The 18,438-nt window shown below is 35.9% G+C and overlaps 1 protein-coding gene across 2 annotated transcripts in view; it reads left to right on the forward strand.

Annotated features, from left to right (window-relative positions):
- Positions 1-4,101: 4,101 nt before the first annotated feature.
- SYCP1 (synaptonemal complex protein 1) overlaps positions 4,102-18,438 on the forward strand; it is a 157,933-nt gene continuing 143,596 nt past the window's right edge. For both annotated transcript variants that reach the window (XM_067713404.1, XM_067713413.1), the window contains exons 1-7: positions 4,102-4,209; positions 6,822-6,906; positions 7,083-7,126; positions 7,301-7,357; positions 8,493-8,657; positions 9,385-9,452; positions 14,469-14,542. In XM_067713404.1, coding sequence (XP_067569505.1) covers positions 4,102-4,209; positions 6,822-6,906; positions 7,083-7,126; positions 7,301-7,357; positions 8,493-8,657; positions 9,385-9,452; positions 14,469-14,542 — 601 coding nt within the window. The remainder of the gene's footprint in view (positions 4,210-6,821; positions 6,907-7,082; positions 7,127-7,300; positions 7,358-8,492; positions 8,658-9,384; positions 9,453-14,468; positions 14,543-18,438) is intronic.

Here is an 18,438-nt window from a genome sequence, read left to right on the forward strand (position 1 = left end):
TTTCCTAGATGGTTTCATGGCTCCCTCTTCACCATCCTGGATCTCTGCTAAATGTCATCTTATCTCTGATTACCCTTTTAAAAATAGCTAATGCCCCTCCCCCCCAATTCTTATCCCGTACTCTCGCTTATTGTTGTCATATATTTTTATTTAAAAAATGTGTATATGTCTCTTTCCTCCCCTACTCCTCCCAGACCCAAAAAATAAGCTCAATGAGGGCAGGAAATTTAGTCTCTGTTCACCGCTGTATCTCCAGCACAATGACTGGATGAGTGAATGCTGTCTGATCATTAAGAGATACTCTTCATAGGGTATTATGAAGATTAAATAAAACATTGCATAGAAGCAAGTTACCTGGCATAAAATCTGGCATATATTAAAGGTTCAGTAAATATTTGCAATTTTTATTATTTAAAACTGTATTGTTTTAAATTAATTCATTATCTTCTACCATTTTCCAATATTCATTAAGATATATGTGATAATGTTTTTCAGATCGTCCATGCATTACAAATAAGCAACATGTGGAAAATTTACAAGAACCAGTTTTACAAATTTTGTACAAATATTCAAAAATTTATCATCCAGAAGACCTACAGCATTTTGCTCATCTCATTGGGAGGCTCACTGAACTGAGAACACTGAATCACAACTATTCAGAAATACTTAGCATTTGGAAAACAAAGGACTCCAAATTGGCTAGTTTACTCTCTGAGAAACGGAATTTGTATTCATTTTGATGAAATTTTAGAATGTTGTGGTTTGTCTTAAACTTCCTAAATCTAGATTGTTTACGCTATGATCACAGGATACTGATTTGAAAAACATGAACAGAATTGCTGTTACGAATAGAATATATCGCCATAAAATGGACATCGTCAAGGGCTCATCAAATTTTGTGGAATTTAGGACCACCACTAGAGGGACATCTAGTATTCTTTTTAAGATTCGTCCCCAAAGAAGCAATGGTTATTGTTACTGCGTGGTTCGTTCAGAAAGGAGTAGTACTAAATAGAGTTCTTACCTGAAGAAACTCTCCTTTTTTTCATTTAGTAGAAAATTGAATGAAAATATATATATTATTTGAAGACATAAAAGAGATTATTTAGTGGAAACAGTTGTAATCAGAATAAAAGCAGTTGTGAACCTCTTTAAGGCTAGATTGATGGATAAGGAACTAACATTTTAAACTTATTTCTGTTATAGCATTTTATAAATTATTAAAGAGGAACAAAGCTTCGTTCAATTCTTACTTTTCCTTAATGTCTTTTTTTTTAAGATTTTTTTTTGATGTGGACCATTTTTAAAGTCTTTATTGAGTTTGTTACAAATTGTTACAATATTGCTTGTGTTTTATTTCTTTTTGGTTTTTTGGCCCCGAGGCATGTGGGATCTTAGCTCCCCGACCGGTGATCAAACCTGCACCCCCTGCATTGGAAGGTGAAGTCTTAACCACTGGACCGCCTGGGAAGTCCCTTAATGTCTTTAAAAAAGAGATCTTTCATAAGCCCCAATTAAAAATTTTGTCATGGCAAGATACTGAAAAAATTAAAATGACAAAATATTTTAACATACATTGGGAAATTCAGCACAATTTAATGCTCATTCTGGTAGACAATATTTTGACATTTTTGCCAACACCTTTTGCAGAAAAAATAAAGTTCTTAAAACCTGAAATCTTACCACAAATATTTTAATCCTTGTAAGAACAAGATTAATGTTAACAATTTTTCATGTGAAATACATGAAAGTGAGAAATTCTATGGAAGCACAATTGTTTTGAAAGACTGGATCTGATTAAATAAAATACTGTGATTTTTAAGTTAATTTAATACTAGGAATAGCATTTTGTTTTCAATACAGAAAAAAGACCATAGTTGAATATTTCACTGTTGTAAAACTTAAAAAAATTGGAATATTGAATTTATACCCTCAACTTATAAAATATATTAATTAAATGTATCAATTATTCCCCCCAGGGGTTATCTTGTGCATTTATTCTTGGTATCATCTCTTGAAGGGAGTATTTTATCTTTTTTAGGGTATCTAGACTGTTTCATGTAAAATGAAAGCCTTACACTGGATCATCCTTTCTAGCTCAAAATGTAATTTTATCAGAAACTGTTCCGTCTTGTAGGTTAAATTTATACAAAACGAGTTGCTTAAAAATATTACTAAAGTCCTTTGGAAAAGCATGAATTATATTGTAGTACATGGAGAAAGTTAGAAAACAAAGTCAATATGTTGAAAACAGAACTCATTATTTCTCAAACCTAGGTACCTAGCACCCACAATATTTATTGTGTCTAGTAGCCCAAGTCTGAAACCAGGCAGTCATCTTAGACTTCTCTCTTTTGCTGCTCACTTTAAAAAAGCCATCAAATCCTATTAATTTTCCTTCCTAAATATCTTTTACATTTGACACATTTTCTTCATCTTTACTGGCACTGTCATAGCTCAGGTCTCATACCTTACTCACCTAGGCTATTAAAACTGTCTCCCTAACTCCAGTCTCATAAATCTAAACCATTTTTCATACTACAAATTTTCTTCTGAACTTGATCATGCCCCCTTTTCCGCTCAAACTTCCTCAAGATTCCCATCCATAAAGGCTGAAATCCAAAAGCCTTCGAGAGGCCGTCACATCTGCTAAGTCTCCAGTTTCATCATTTTCCCATTTGCGTCCTCACACACCTACACCGCACTGCCTGGACCCACTCACTCTTTTTATTTACTTTTATTTTTTGCGGTACACGGGCCTCTCATTGTTGTGGCCTCTCCCGTTGCGGAGCACAGGCTCCAGATGCGCAGGCTCAGCAGCCATGGCTCACGGGCCTAGCCGCTCCGCGGCACGTGGGATCTTCCCGGACCGGGGCACGAACTGGTCGGCAGGCGGACTCTCAACCACTGCGCCACCAGGGAAGCCCCCTCAGTCACTCTTGGACTTATCTCTCTCACGACTCCAGCGCCTTTGCCTACCGTCCCTCAGCCGGGAACACCCCTTCCCGCATTCACTATCTAGCCAACGCTCTATTCACCCTTCTGTTTTCTACGGAAGTAGTAACAAAAGTGTACCACATCCGTGAAGCTCTCTCCTGACTCCCAAGCCACTGTAAAGGCCACTGTCCCTTTCTAAGGGTCCCAACAACCCTTAGAAAATTACTACCATTAAATGATTACAGGGGGTTATAATTATGTTTGCACTTGTTTCTTCCCTAAGACTGTGAGCTCTTCTTAGAGGACAGAAATAGATTTTTCACTCTCAGCTCCATTCTATCACAGCACCTGATAGTTTTCCTCACATTCTTTAACAATAGGAGAAGCTTAAAGAAGGCCAATTCTAAGGAGAAAGAGTATCCGGGGAAGAATTGCTACTAAGGTAAAGGGAAATCTCGCGAGATGTAGGTCTTGCGCCCCGGGTCAACGGAGGTCGCCGACCGTTATTTAGCCGTTAAACCTCCAACCGCCCTGCCCCTCCCTCCTGGCCGCTCGGCTGGCGCGATATCCCGCCTTTTCCGAGGTTCGGAGGCAGAAGTTCGTGTTGGTTCTTTCTGCTGCCCTAATAGAGAGCAGGTGGCGGTTCGCGTGAGCACCGAGCCCGCGGTTTCCCGCTAGTTTTTTAAAGGTAAGGGCAGGTGTGCTGAGTTCCCTCCCTGATGATTGACCCAGAGCTGGGCGACGTTTTGTTACTGGCCCTCCCACACGCAGGCAGCCCCCGGCGCCTTGTGGCGCCTTCTCCGTAGTCGTCTAAGCACCTCAACTAGTTCTTCCCGGCGAGGTGATGCAATTTAACAGGGCTGGTGGAGGTAACGGGCTTCTTTTCAGGCAGTCCCGGCGATGATGCCTAGTTTGAGTTTCTCTATTATCCATGGACGTCGCCAGCGTGGCCATTGGTGGTGGGGGGATGGTGGGGACAAATAGGGGATGTTTCTGCTTTGAACACCACGGCAGTAAGGGACACCGTAGGCTTCCATGGTAGCAAATGTTTCACGCATTCCTTTATATACCCATTTATTATAGAATAAGTAGTGCATTAATGAAACAATGTAAAACACTTTCTCCCCCATCTTGAGCAATAGATAATTACGACTGGAAGAGAAAATGGAAAAGCAGAAGCCCTTTAAATTGTTTGTACCACCGAGATTAAGTAGCAGTCAAGTATCTGCAGTGAAACCTCAGACTTTGGGAGGAGATTCTGATTTCTTCAAGGTAAATTTGCATTTATTCATTAGGTAAATGAGGCAAAGTGAACTTTCTTACTGGTGATATAATTTTTTTCAGTAAATATGTTCTGATTTACCCAAGAATTTTGCATAGCATTTCTTTGAATGAATAATGAGCACACTTAATGTGTTTAGGCATCATTCATTTAAAGAAATAATTACTGGTGCTTTGGAATTCTGCATACATAATGGAACCTGCTTACTTTAATCCTCTTTCTTTAAATGATTTAAAGCAACTTATGAACATATACAATGAAATAGTAAAATATAAATTAGAAGAATATTAGGATCAAGGAAAATTAAGAAAATTTGGACAAATATGTTGACATACTGGTAAAAATCAGTGTTTGAGGTTAAAATTTGACTCTGAGCTTCTGGGTTGACAGGATAAACGGGAAGTTCGTACGTGTAGTAGGTTCTTATAGGAAAGGAGGAATAGAGCTTTTTTTAGTAATTTATTTAAATTTCTCATGTGGGGACTTCCCTGGCCAGTCCAGTGGTTGACTCCGCACTTTCACTGCAGGGGGCATGCGTTCAGTCCCTGGTCAGGGAACTAAGAACTCACATTATGCACAGTGTGGCAAAAAAAAAAAAAAAAAAAATTAAAAAAATAATTTTTTTTAACATCTTTATTGGGGTATAATTGCTTTACAATGGTGTGTTAGTTTCTGCTTTATAACAAAGTGAATCAGTTATACATATACATATGTTCCCATATCTCTTCCCTCTTGCGTCTCCCTCCCTCCCACCCTCCCTATCCCACCCCTCCAGGCAGTCACAAAGCACTGAGCTGATCTCCCTGTGCCATGCGGCTGCTTCCCACTAGCTATCTACCTTACGTTTGTTAGTGTGTATATGTCCATGACTCTCTCTTGCCCTGTCACAGCTCACCCTTCCCCCTCCCCATATCCTCAAGTCTGTTCTCCAGTAGGTCTGTGTCTTTATTCCTGTCTTACCCATAGGTTCTTCATGACATTTTTTTTCTTAAATTCCATATATATGTGTTAGCATACGGTATTTGTCTTTTTCTTTCTGACTTACTTCACTCTGTATGACAGACTCTAGGTCTATCCACCTCATTACAAATAGCTCAATTTCGTTTCTTTTTATGGCTGAGTAATATTCCATTGTATATATGTGCCACATCTTCTTTATCCATTCATCCGATGATGGGCACTTAGGTTGTTTCCATCTCTGGGCTGTTGTAAATAGAGCTGCAATGAACATTTTGGTACATGACTCTTTTTGAATTTTGGTTTTCTCAGGGTATATGCCCAGTAGTGGGATTGCTGGCTCGTATGGTAGTTCTATTTGTAGTTTTTTAAGGAACCTCCATACTGTTCTCCATAGTGGCTGAACCTATTCACAGCAGTGCAAGAGGGTTCCCTTTTTTCCACACCCTCTCCAGCATTTATTGTTTCTAGATTTTTTGATGATGGCCATTCTGACTGGGGTGAGATGATATCTCATGGTAGTTTTGATTTGCATTTCTCTAATGATTAATGATGTTGAGCATTCTTTCATGTGTTTGTTGGCAGTCTGTACATCTTCTTTGGAGAAATGTCTATTTAGGTCTTCTGCCCAGTTTTGGATTGGGTTGTTTGTTTTTTTGTTATTGAGCTGCATGAGCTGCTTGTAAATTTTGGAGATTAATCCTTTGTCGGTTGCTTCATTTGCAAATATTTTCTCCCATTCTGAGGGTTGTCCTTTGGTCTTGTTTATGGTTTCCTTTGCTGTGCAAAAGCTTTGAAGTTTCATTAGATCCCATTTGTTTATTTTTGTTTTTATTTCCATTATTCTAGGAGGTGGGTCAGAAAGGATCTTGCTGTGATTTATGTCATAGAGTGTTCTGCCTATGTTTTCCTCTAAGAGTTTGATAGTTTCTGGCCTTACATTTAGGTCTTTAATCCATTTTGAGCTTATTTTTGTGTATGGTGTTAGGGAGTGATCTAATCTCATACTTTTACATGTATCTGTCCAGTTTTCCCAGCACTACTTATTGAAGAGGCTGTCCTTTCTACACTGTACATTCCTGCCACCTTTTTCAAAGATAAGGTGTCCATATGTGTGTGGGTTTATCTCTGGGCTTTCTATCCTGTTCCATTGATCTATCTTTCTCTTTAAAAAAATAAATTTCTTATGTGGAACTTTATGTTGGAAATAGGATGAAGCAATGAATATTTTAATTTTCTATGTTGTAGAAAAATTCTTATGTCTCTATAGCCAAAGAGTATAATATTAAAATGCTATTCAGTGAAGAAAATTCTCAATTCTACCAGGGGAAAGATCATAATGAAATTGAAGAAAGCCAATATTCTAAGCTACTAATTAAAATCACTAAAATTATTACTGAGTACTTACAAAGCATGTATCATGTAATTTTAGTTTAGCTTTCTCTTATAAGTGAAAATTAAAAAATTTTGCTTTGTTTACAGGGCAAAATCGTTTGATATATTTAACACTATGTATACATTAAAGGATTTACAATTATAGTCACTTTTTTAAGCAGATGTATACTGTATATGTAATTACATATTACACTGCTAGTTATTAGAGTGGTATGAGACAGTGTGTTTAAGAACTTCTTTGTGTTTCTAGGGTTTCAACAAATGTGTTGAAGATGATTTTGGTTTTCCATTTGCAATGACTAATTTCTCCAAAAATGGGAAAAACATTGATTCAGGTAGGAGACTAGAAAAGCAATGTATCACCATACATAGAAGCATTTTTAAAATACACATTGCTAGATATCAAATAAGAGTATTATATTGATAGCCTTGACATTAAAGCTAGATATAATACTTAATATATAAAACAGGATGTTGGCATATTTAATTCCAGTTGTCTTTTATCTTGCAGATCCTGCTTTACAAAAAGTTGACTTTTTGCCCATGCTTGAACAGGTCAGTTAAGTATAGTGTATATAGATATAACCTGTTTAGATATTGAATTGCTTGCTTGAAAAAGAAAAAAAAGTCTTTAGTTGTTGGATTACTAGTCTTCAGTATTTAATTGCTGCTATTTGGAAACTATCATCAGGAGTATTTTCTCATAGGAAAAATTTATTCATTTTTTAGGTTGATAATTCTGACAGTTGTCATTACCAGGAGGGACTAAAAGACTCTGATTTTGAGGTCAGAAGATTTCCTGTCTATATTAAATTTCTTGTAATTGGAGTATCATTTATTATTACTTGTATTTATCTTTCTTTTGAAGCTTCAAAAGGATTAATATTTAGTTAAGGTTTTAAGTTATATTCTTTAAAACCTTTTTGCCACTTTGCTTTTCTTTTGAATTTGCTGAAACACTAGGCCTCTGTATTTTCCTGAGTTATGAAAGCATGAATTCTTACGGGGCAATTTAACTTTAAACCATAAAAATCAAGAATAGGAAAGGGGAGATGAATGTAATGTGTGAAAAGGTTGAGAATTAAGCCAGTATTTTACAAACAATTCTTGAATTAATAGGTATGATTGTTTGGCTGGTTTACTGTCTAAGGAATTTGTAGGATATACTGTACTTCTGATTTTAGTTATAAAAATCATTCTTTCTTATGGCACATAGATGTCTTTAAAGCAAAGAGAAATTCCATGGCCTGGTAAAGTGCTATCTGGTTGTTGCTGGGATTATGGTATCACAAATTTAGAAATATGGAATTTATTCATATATTTTGATAACAGAGCTATCAGCAAGGAGAAAGTAGCGTGATTAAAAAAATAAAAGCAAACCTTTGACATTTACCTTATAATGTGGAAAGGGATGATGCAGGAAATCCAAATAAAATCCAAATAAAACCTCAGGCTAAATGAAAGATCTTGTGTTCACTATTATTTTTCTTGTCATTGTACCTTAAACTTCATATCCTTTGGCTAATCCTTAAGCTGTTTGTATAACCAAAATATTTCAAGACCATTGCTAAAATTGACACATTTCATGTAGAGTGATTTATTTTAGCTTTTAAGCAGCCAGATTCTCTCATTGACTTAAAGATTTCTAACTTCTGGCTTAGGCACATTTTGAAGTTATTTGATTTTATTCATCAAGGAATAACTTAGTCAGGTGACCAGTAACCTTAGTAAAGTAGCTAATATTGCCTTAGTAGTTAGAAAAAAGTTAATATAGCTTTCAGCATGGTATTAGGGCATAAATTGAGGAGAGATTTGGTCTCAACTATTAAGATACTCATGGATATTTTCAATAGGCAGCTGTAGTTTGGTTATACTAAAATTTTGAACTATTAACAGTCATTGAAAACCTATTTTATAATAGAATTCAGAACCAATGAGCAGACTATATTCAAAACTGTATAAGGAGACTGACAAGATCAAGAAGTGGAAAGTGAGTGTAGAATCTGAACTGAAGCAGAAAGAAAACAAGTTGCAAGAAAATAGAAAAATAATTGAAGCACAGCGGAAAGCCATTCAAGAACTACAGGTATAATGAAATTTGTAATTGAAAATATAGTATAGTAAATCTTATAATACTATTAAAACTAGAGTATTATTTCAGAGTAAGTTGGGTTTATCTTGTTTCTGTGATGTGGATTTTAAGAATGATGTTTTTTGAAGTTTCATTAATATTAGTTGCATTTCAACTTTAGGATGAGCAGAAGACAGGCTGCATGAAACTTAATGCAAATGACTAGGGAAATAGTAATTTACTTTAGATAAAGATTGATTTAATGATTCTAATTATAGAATTTTAATTTTTATTGGTTCCCGTTACTGATGATGTTTTGTTTGATATGTCTTTTTTTATTATATTAGAAAATGACATTGTAGATAAAACTTTAAATTTGAAACTGTTTCTCTTCAATTTTATGGCATGGTGAAAGAAAAATTTTGAGAAAATGCAACATTGGGTTAGGAGAAAGATAAAACATCATTTCAAAATGTTTAGGGAAGATAATATCACATTAAAATATTGTTGGATACATTTTGGAGATAATTCAGCAAACCTAATTTTAGACTGATGAAAGTGAGACCCATATTCTTATAGGATATCCATAAGTGTGACAAAAAAAGTTCTTCTTTGTGTTCAAAGAAAATAATTCTTATTGACCATCATAGCATGTTAGCAAAGAAATGCTGCTTAATGAATATACTCATGTTTATTTTGCTAAGTAAAATGTGATGAACTGTTCTTTTGTCTTATAAATTAGTTTGAAAATGAAAAAGTAAGTTTGAAATTAGAAGAAGGAATTCAAGAAAATAAAGATTTAATAAAAGAGTAAGTAATAATTTAATGAATTTGTTCTTTACAAATTTATTTTTCATTCCAAACTAATTATTAAAATAATTTCCAAAAATTGAATGTGCTCTTTCTGTTGTATAATATTAATTGATGTATAGAATTCTATCTGGGTGCTGTGGAGAAAAGGAAGACATACCTATTTTACATTCTTGCATTTGGCAAACTGTGGTCACTGACTAGTAACTTCTCACTTTTTAAAATGACAGGCAGGGAAGCCATTACTTAGTGTTGATAAAGGTACCTGATAATCTTATATCTACAACTGCCTATGTATATTGTATACCTTTTTGTTTGACTATTGTTTTAGGTGAAACCCTTGCAGAAGAGGGCTCAACTTAGTTCCAAGCTAATTCTCACTGTCAAATTCCTGTTTTTGCCAGTGGCCCAATCATTCTTCCATTAACTTTGGCTTAAAACTTTAGTATCATCCTTTTTTTTTAAATTAATTAATTTATTTTATTTATTTAATTTTGGCTGTGTTGGGTCTTCGTTGCTGCGCGCGGGCTTTCTCTAGTTGTGGTGAGCGGGGGGCTACTCTTTGTTGCGGTGTGCGGGCTTCTCATTGCGGTGGCTTCTCTTGTTGCAGAGCATGGGCTCTAGGCGCATGGGCTTCAGTAGTTGTGGCTTGCGGGTTCTAGAGCGCAGGCTCAGTAGTTGTGGCACACAGGCTTAGTTGCTCCACAGCATGTGGGATCTTCCCGGACCAGGGCGCCAACCCGTGTTACCTGCATTGGCAAGCAGATTCTTAACCACTGTGCCACCAGGGAAGTCCAAGAATTAGGTTTGTAGTTACTTGTTTTGATTTTACAAAATCAGTAACAATAAAAAGTTCCTCTGTCTAGAACAGTGGTTCTTAAACTTTAGCAAGCTTCAGAATTACCCGCAGAGCTTCTTAAAACACATGTTGTTGGCCTCTCCTCCCCTGCCAGAGTTTCTGATTCAGTGGAGTAAACTTAAGAATTTGTACTTCTAACAAGTGATGTGGATGCTGCTGGTGCAAGGATCATACTTTGAGAACTACTGATTTGTGGTAGAGAATAGTCACAGGCTTTGAAAACAAAACAAAGCCACCTTTGATTTCAGTGACTTCTTAACCTTTTCATTTATTAGATTATTGAAAATGTTAAAGGATGTACTTTATGTAATATTACAGCTTTTGCTCTTCATTAAACTAATATTTAGACTTAAAAATTATTATAAAATGTTAATCTGTAACAATTCATTTCTGCAGAAAAATTATACATTGGAAAATTTAAACTGGTGTATATGTTAGCAACTTCAAGACACCCAGAGGTCTTTTTTTTTTAACTTTCAATACCATTTAATGAGATTTGGAAGATACGACTGCATTATATTGACCTTTAAAATTTTTTTTGGTTGAGATATAATTGACATATAACATTATATTATTTTTAAGTGTATAATGTAATGATTGATATATGTATATATTGCAAAATTATCACCACAATAAGTCTAGTTAATATCCATTACCACATATAATTGTAGATTTTTTGTTTTGACAAGAACCCTCAAGATCTACTCTCTTAGCAACTTTCAAATATACAATATTACTAACTATATTCATCATGTGGTATATTACATCCCCGGGATTTATTTTATGACTGGAAGTTTGTACCTTTTAACTCCCTTCACTCATTTTGCCCACCTCCCACCTCTGTCTCTGGCAACCATCAATCTGTTGTCTGTATCTATAAGTTTTTAATTTTTTTTTTAAGATTTCACATATAAATGAGACCATATGGTATTTGTCTTTCTTTGTCTGAGTTATTTCATATAGCATAATGCTCTCAAGTTCCATTCATAATGTTGTAAATGACAGGATTTCCTTCATTTTTATGGGTGTATGTATATTCCACACTTTATTTATCCATTGATAGTTAGGTTGTTTCCATGTCTTGACTGTTGTAAATAATGCTGCATTGAACATGGGGATGCATATGCCTTTTCAAGTTAGTATTCTTGTTTCCTTTGGATAAATCCCAAGAAGTAGAATTGCTAGATCATATGGTTTTATTTTTAATTTTTTGAGGAGCCACCAAACTCTTTTTCATAGTGGCTGAACCAATTTATATTCCCACCAGTAGTGCACAAGGGTTCCCTTTTCTCCACATCCTCACCAACACTTGTTATCTCATCTTTTTAATAATAGTCATTCTAATAGGTGTGAGGTAATATCTCATTGTGATTTTGATTTGCATTTCCCTGGAGGTTAGTGATGTTGGGCACCTTTTCATGTACCTGTTGACCATCTGTATGTCTTCTCTGGAAAAATCTCTGTCCAGATCCTCTTCCCACATTAAAATTAGATTGTTTTTTGCTATTGAGTTGCATGACTTCTTTATATACTTTGGATATTAACCTCTTATCAGATATATGATTTGCAAATATTTTCTCTCATTTAGTAGGTTGCCTTTTAATTTTGTTTATGGTTTCCTTTGCTGTGCAGAAGCTTTTAAATTTGATGTAGCCCACTTGTTTATTTTTCCTTTTGTTACCTTTGCTTTTGGTGTTAAATCCAGAAAATCATCACCTATGTCAAGGAGCTTACTGCCTATGTTTTCTTCTAGGAGTTTTATGATTTCAGATCTTAGGTTCAAGTCTTTGATCCCTTTTGACTTTATTTTTGTGTATGGTGTAAGGTAGTGGTCCAGTTTTGTTCTTTTGCATGTGGCTGTCTAGTTTCCCCAACACCATGTATTGAAGAGACTGTCCTTTCCTCATTCTGTATGTTTTTGGTTTCTTCGTCATGAATTAATTGACTGTATATCTGTGGGTTTATTTCTGGGCTGTCTATTCTGTTCTATTGATTTATGTGTCTGGTTTTATGCCAGTACCATACCATTTTGATTACTATAGCTTTATAATGTAGTTTCAAATCAGGAAGTGTGATGCCTCCAGCTTTGGTCTCCTTTCTCAAGATTACTTTGGCTAATTGGCATTTTTGGTGATGCCATACAAATTTTAGTATTGTTTGTTCTGTTTCTGTGAAAAATGCCATTGGAAATTTGAGTGGGATTGCATTGAATTTGTAGATTGCTTTCAGTAGTGTGGTATTGTGATTTATAAGAAAATATATATATATATTTGGTCATTCAGATGACCAAAATATATTTCACGTATATATTTAGTTTTCATCCATCTTTCCTGACTCACAACTCTTCAAACCCTTGGAATTTCCTAAATGTTGAGAGTGAAAAGGTGTCTTGTTATGCTAATGAGGTGACTTTTGGACCCCACCTAAAGATAGGGGCCGGTTGCCTGGATAGCCAACCACATGGTTAGAGGATTGGAACTTCCAACCTCTGGGGACAGGCAAGGACCTGGAGGTTGAATCAGTTGCCAATGGCTAAAGATTTAATCAGTCATGACTATCTAATGAAGCCTCTGTAAAAACCTGAGAGGTCAGGGTTCGAGAGGTTCCTGGTTGGTGAACATGTGGAGATTTGGGGAGAATGATGAGCTCGGAGAGAGGATGAAAGATTCTCACCCTTTCCTCATACCTTGCCCTGTGCATCTTTCCCACTTGGCTGTTCCTGAGTTATATCCTTTTATGATAAACCAGTACTCTAGTAAGTAAATTGTTTCTCTGTTCTCTGAGTCATTCTAGCAAATTAATAGAAGCCAAGGAGGAGGTCATGGGAACCTCTGATTTATAGCCAGTGGGACAGAACCACAGGTAACAACCTGGGCTTGCAACAAGCATCTGAAGTTGGTGGGATAAGGGGAGGGTAGCAGTCTTATAGGACTGAACCCTTAACTTATGAAGTCTGATGCTATCTCCAGGTAGATGGTGTCAGAATTGAATTGTAGGACACTCAGCTGTGGTGCCCAGAATTGCTTGTTGGTGTGAGGAACCCCCTTCCAATTTTGGAATTGGTACCAGACTCCATTTAGGTAGTGTGGACATTTTAACAATATTAATTCTTCTAATTCATGGACACAGAAGATTTTTCCATTTATTTGTGTCTTCTTCAATTTCTTTCATCAGTGTGTTATAGTTTTCAGTGTGCAGGTCTTTTACCTCCTTGGTTAAATGTATTCCTAAGCGTGTTATTCTTTTTGATGCAATTGTAAATGGAATTATATTCTTAATTTCTCTTCTGATAGTTCATTATTAGTGTACAGAAATACAACTGATTTTTGTATGTTGGTTTTGTATCCTGTAACTTTACTGAATTTGTTTATTAGTTCTAACAGTTTTTCGGTGGAGGCTTTAGGGTTTTCTATATATAATAGCATGTCATCTGCAAATCGTGACAGTTTTACTTTGTTCTTTCTGATTCAAGTGCCTTTTATTTTCTTGTCTATTGCTGTGGCTAGGACTTCCAATACTATGTTGAATATCAGTGGCAAGAATGGGCATCCTTGTCTTGTTCCTGATCTTACAGGACAAACTTTCAGCTTTTCAGGGTTGAGTATGATGTTAGCTGTGGACTTGTTATATATGGCTTTTATTATGTTGATGTAGGTTCCCTCTGTACCCACTCTGTTGAAAATTTTTATCATAGATGGATTTTGAATTTTGTCAAAAGCTTTTTCTGCATCTGTGAGATGATCAGAGGTCTTATTCACATAATTAATGACTCTTCAGAAAATTACTTATTTTATGTTTTGAAGGTAAGATAGCTAGAATATTTCTGGGGTAATTAGTAATGAAAATCCCAATCCTCTCTTCTCATTTTATTTCTTAGCTGAATCTGGAACTGTTTACTAAAAGGTTATTGAAAGCTACTTGGGTAGAAACTTTTAAGGAGCTTTTCACTTTAAAAGGAGGCAGTTATTAAATCATCTTTGCTAATAGTACAAACAATTTTTCCTTTATAGTCACTTATGAACGATATGTGATATATATTAAATATTATGATGTTTTAAGACTTTCTTTAAAATTGTAACAGTAATGTTTCATAACTTTTATATATGATTTTGCTTTGAGATACATTACACTTATGCAAACTCTTTCCTCTGTTTCAGGAATAATGCTACAAGGCATTTATGTAATCTACTCAAAGAAACTTGTGCCAGATCTGCTGAAAAGACAAAGAAATGTAAATATCTTTCTCATTTTATATGATTTTATCAATTTATTGTTATTACTTTAATGGTGGGGGGTGGAGAGGGAAACAAATTGTCTTTTCAGTTTTTGGAACCAATTAAAAATTTTTTAAAAATATTTATTTATTTATTTATTTATTTGGCTGCGTTGTGTCTTAGTTGTGGCACATGGGATCTTCACTGCAGCATGCAAGGTCTTTTGGTTGTTGCATGTGGGGTCTTTTCATTGCAGCATGTGGGGTATTTTTGTTGCAGCACGTGGGGTCTTTTTGTTGCAGCACGCGGGCTTCTCTCTACTTGTGGCGCACGGGCTCCAGAGCATGCGGGCTAGGTAGTTGTGGTGCATGGGCTGTCTAGTTGCGGCACATAGGCTCCAGAGTGTGCAGCCTCAGTAGTTGTGGCATGTGGGCCCTCTAGTTGTGTTGCGTGGGCTCTAGAGCATGCAGTCTCAGTAGTTGTGGCACGGCCTTAGTTGCCCTGTGGCATATGGGATCCTAGTTTCCTGACCAGGGATCGAACCCATGTCCCCTGCATTGGAAGGTGGATTCTTAACCACTGGACCACCAGGGAAGTCCCAGGAGCCATTTTTTATTTGAACAAGTTATATGTGTCTCATACCATTTCTTTATATAAGTAGTAACTAGATTCTCAGTTCTTTGAGCTTTGAAAAGTTCTTCAAGCTTTTTGAAAGATAATATATTTTAAAAGATATATATTTACTTGGCATTTATGGTTAATTCTCATTTCAATTAAAGTGTGGTCTTGAGACTAACCTTCTCTTCTGTTTGGAACAACCAGGAAATTGAATCAAGAATGATATATAGCCATGTTCATAATAGAAAATACTGATGGAGGGCTATGCTGAAAGCACAGTGCTTAAGAATAGCAGTGTAGTATTTATTTATAAATAGAATTCTCAAATTTCTTCTAAAGAAACATTATTTTAAAACATTCTATTAAGGTTGTAGTATGTATGTAAAAGTGCATGTTTTTATTTTATGCATATTTTGATGTTAATTGTAAAGTAGGAATTTTTTTCATTTTGATGAAAAACATAATCTGATTTTCAAAAATAATTGTTTTTGTCTTTGTCATTAATCTGCCATTAGGTCTACTTTGTTGTTTGTTTGTTTCTGCCAAGAATCTTTTGGGAAATACTGTCTACCTGCTTTTTCAGGATAGCCTCTATTTTTCAAATTTTAATTGATACCACACAGCTTAAGAGCTTGGACTGAAGAGATAGATAGCCCTGTGCTCAAATTCAAACTTTCAGTTGTTATCTGCTTGACCTTGAATAATTTGAATAATTTATGTAATCTCTGACCCTCTGTTTATTAGTTAGTAAAGTTCCTCAGTGTTGTTTTGAGAATTAAAGTAGTTAATAAATATAAAATGCTTAAACAGTGCAAAGTGCTCAATAAATGTTAGCCGTTATTATTATTTCTAGTATGCAGTATTGCTAGTTATTTTATTCTTGGTCTCTGCCTAAAGTACTTTGCTTTTGCAACTATATATACCTTCCAGAATGTACTGCACCACTATCAGCTCTTCCATGATACCCTGTTTATTCAACTTGCAAGATTAACTTTTCTGTCTAAATATAAAAAGTGGTGAAAAGTATATGGATGGGGTAGAGAGATAGTATATGGACTGCACTGTAGAAAGTAACCTGGGCTAGAGAGGCAAGGCTGCTAGTTCTTTCTTCCATTTAGTTTTAAGCTAAGTCAGATATCAGATGGTGGGAGAGGTTTGAAGAACCTTTTAAACATTTTTAGGTGATCTCTTAAGTGAACTAAAGAGTATATCTTTTTTCCTCATATTTGTTTGTTTGTTTATTTATTTATTTATTTATGGCGATGCCACATGGCTTGCAGGATCTTAGTTCTCTAGCCAGGGATTGAACCTGTGCCCTTGGCAGTGAAAGCACAGAGTCCTAACCACTGGACCACCACAGAATTCCCCTAAAGAGTATATCTTGATGTGACATGTAGATTCTTTTTTTCCTAAAACATCTTTTATTTATTTTATTATTATTATGATTATTATTATTTTTTAAATTTTTATTGGAGTATATTTGATTTACAATGTTGTTTTAATTTCAGGTATACAGCAAAGTGAATCAGTTACACATACATATACATATATCCACTCTTTTTTAGATTCTTTTCCCATATAGGCCATTACAGAATATTGAGTACAGTTCCCTGTGCTATGTAGCAGGTCCTTATTAGTTATCTATTTTATATATAGTAGTCTGTATATGTCAGTTCCAATGTCCCATTTTATCCCTTCCTCCCATCTTACCTCCTGGTAACCATAAGTTTGTTTTCTACATCTGTAACTCTATTTCTGTTTTGTAGATAAGTTGATTTGTACCTTTTTTTAGATTCCACATATAAGCAATATCATACGATATTTGTCTTTCTCTGTTTGACTTACTTCACTCAGTATGATAATCTCTAGGTCCATCCATGTTGCTGCAAATGGCATTAGTTCATTCTTTTTTCTGGCTGAGTAATATTCTGTTGTATATATATACCACATTTTCTTTATCCATTCTTCTGCGGATAGACATTTAGGTTACTTCCATGTCCTGGCTATTGTAAATAGTGCTGCTGTGAACATTGGGGTGCATGTATCTTTTTGAATTATGGTTTTCTCTGGATATATGCCCAGGAGTGGTGGATCATATGGTAGCTCTGTTTTTAGTTTTGTAAAGAACCTCTATAGTGTTTTCCATAGTGGCTGTACCAATTTACATTCCCACCAACAATGTAGGAGGGTTCCTTTTTCTGCACACCCTCTCCAGCATTTACTGTTTGTAGATTTTTTGTTGATGGCCATTCTGACCAGTGTGAAGTGATACCTCATGGTAGGTTGTTTTTTTTTTTCTTTCAGATGGTAAAATTTTTGTTTTTTTTTTAAAGATACTATAATTAATTAATTAATTTATTTATTTTTGACTGTGTTAGGTCTTCATTTCTGTGCGAGGGCTTTCTCTAGTTGTGGCAAGTGGGGGCCACTCTTCATCACGGTGCGCGGGCCTCTCACTATCGCGGCCTCTCTTGTTGCAGAGCATGGGCTCCAGACGCGCAGGCTCAGTAGTTGTGGCTCACGGGCCTAGTTGCTCTGTGGCATGTGGGATCTTCCCAGACCAGGGCTTGAACCCATGTACCCTGCATTGGCAGGCAGATTCTCAACCACTGCACCACCAGGGAAACCCTCAGATGGTAAAATTTTTATTGGAAATACCTGATCTATATTTAAAACTCATAAATGCACAGTTGAAAAAAATAGATTCACATACCCAAGTTGTTCCAAACACACTTATAAGTTTTCCAATCACTGAATCAAGAAATGAGTTTTAAATTTAATTAAAATGAAATAAAATGAAAAATCAGTCCCTCCATCTCATCAGCCACATTTCCAAAGGTCTGTTGCTCACCTTTGGGGCATTGGTGGTCTAGATAATACTGTTAAGCCTAAGTCTGATTGTACTGTTGCTGTGCTCCTAATTCTCCAGCAGTTTCCCATCACACTCAATGGAAAAGTCAAAGTCCTGACAGTGGTCCACAAGGCCTTTCATGTCTGCCCCTGCCTACTCTTCCATCCTCATCTCTTGCTTCTCTCCTCCTCATTGACTCCGCTCTGGCCACCTCAGACTCTCCAGACCTACTCCCACTTCAAGTTCTTTGTCCCTGCTGGTCCCTCTGCCTGGGATGCTCCCACCCCTCCCCAACATCATCATGTGCTGCTCCCTCACCTCCATCAGGTCTTTATTCAAATACCATCTTCCCCTAGGTTCTAGCCTAGCCACTGTATTGTACATTGATGACCCCAACCCCTACTGACACTTCAAGTCCTTTTTCCCTGAATTGTTTCACTCCTG

This window comes from Pseudorca crassidens, chromosome 2 (genome assembly GCF_039906515.1).
Source record: "Pseudorca crassidens isolate mPseCra1 chromosome 2, mPseCra1.hap1, whole genome shotgun sequence".
Taxonomy (NCBI): Eukaryota; Metazoa; Chordata; class Mammalia; order Artiodactyla; family Delphinidae; genus Pseudorca; species Pseudorca crassidens.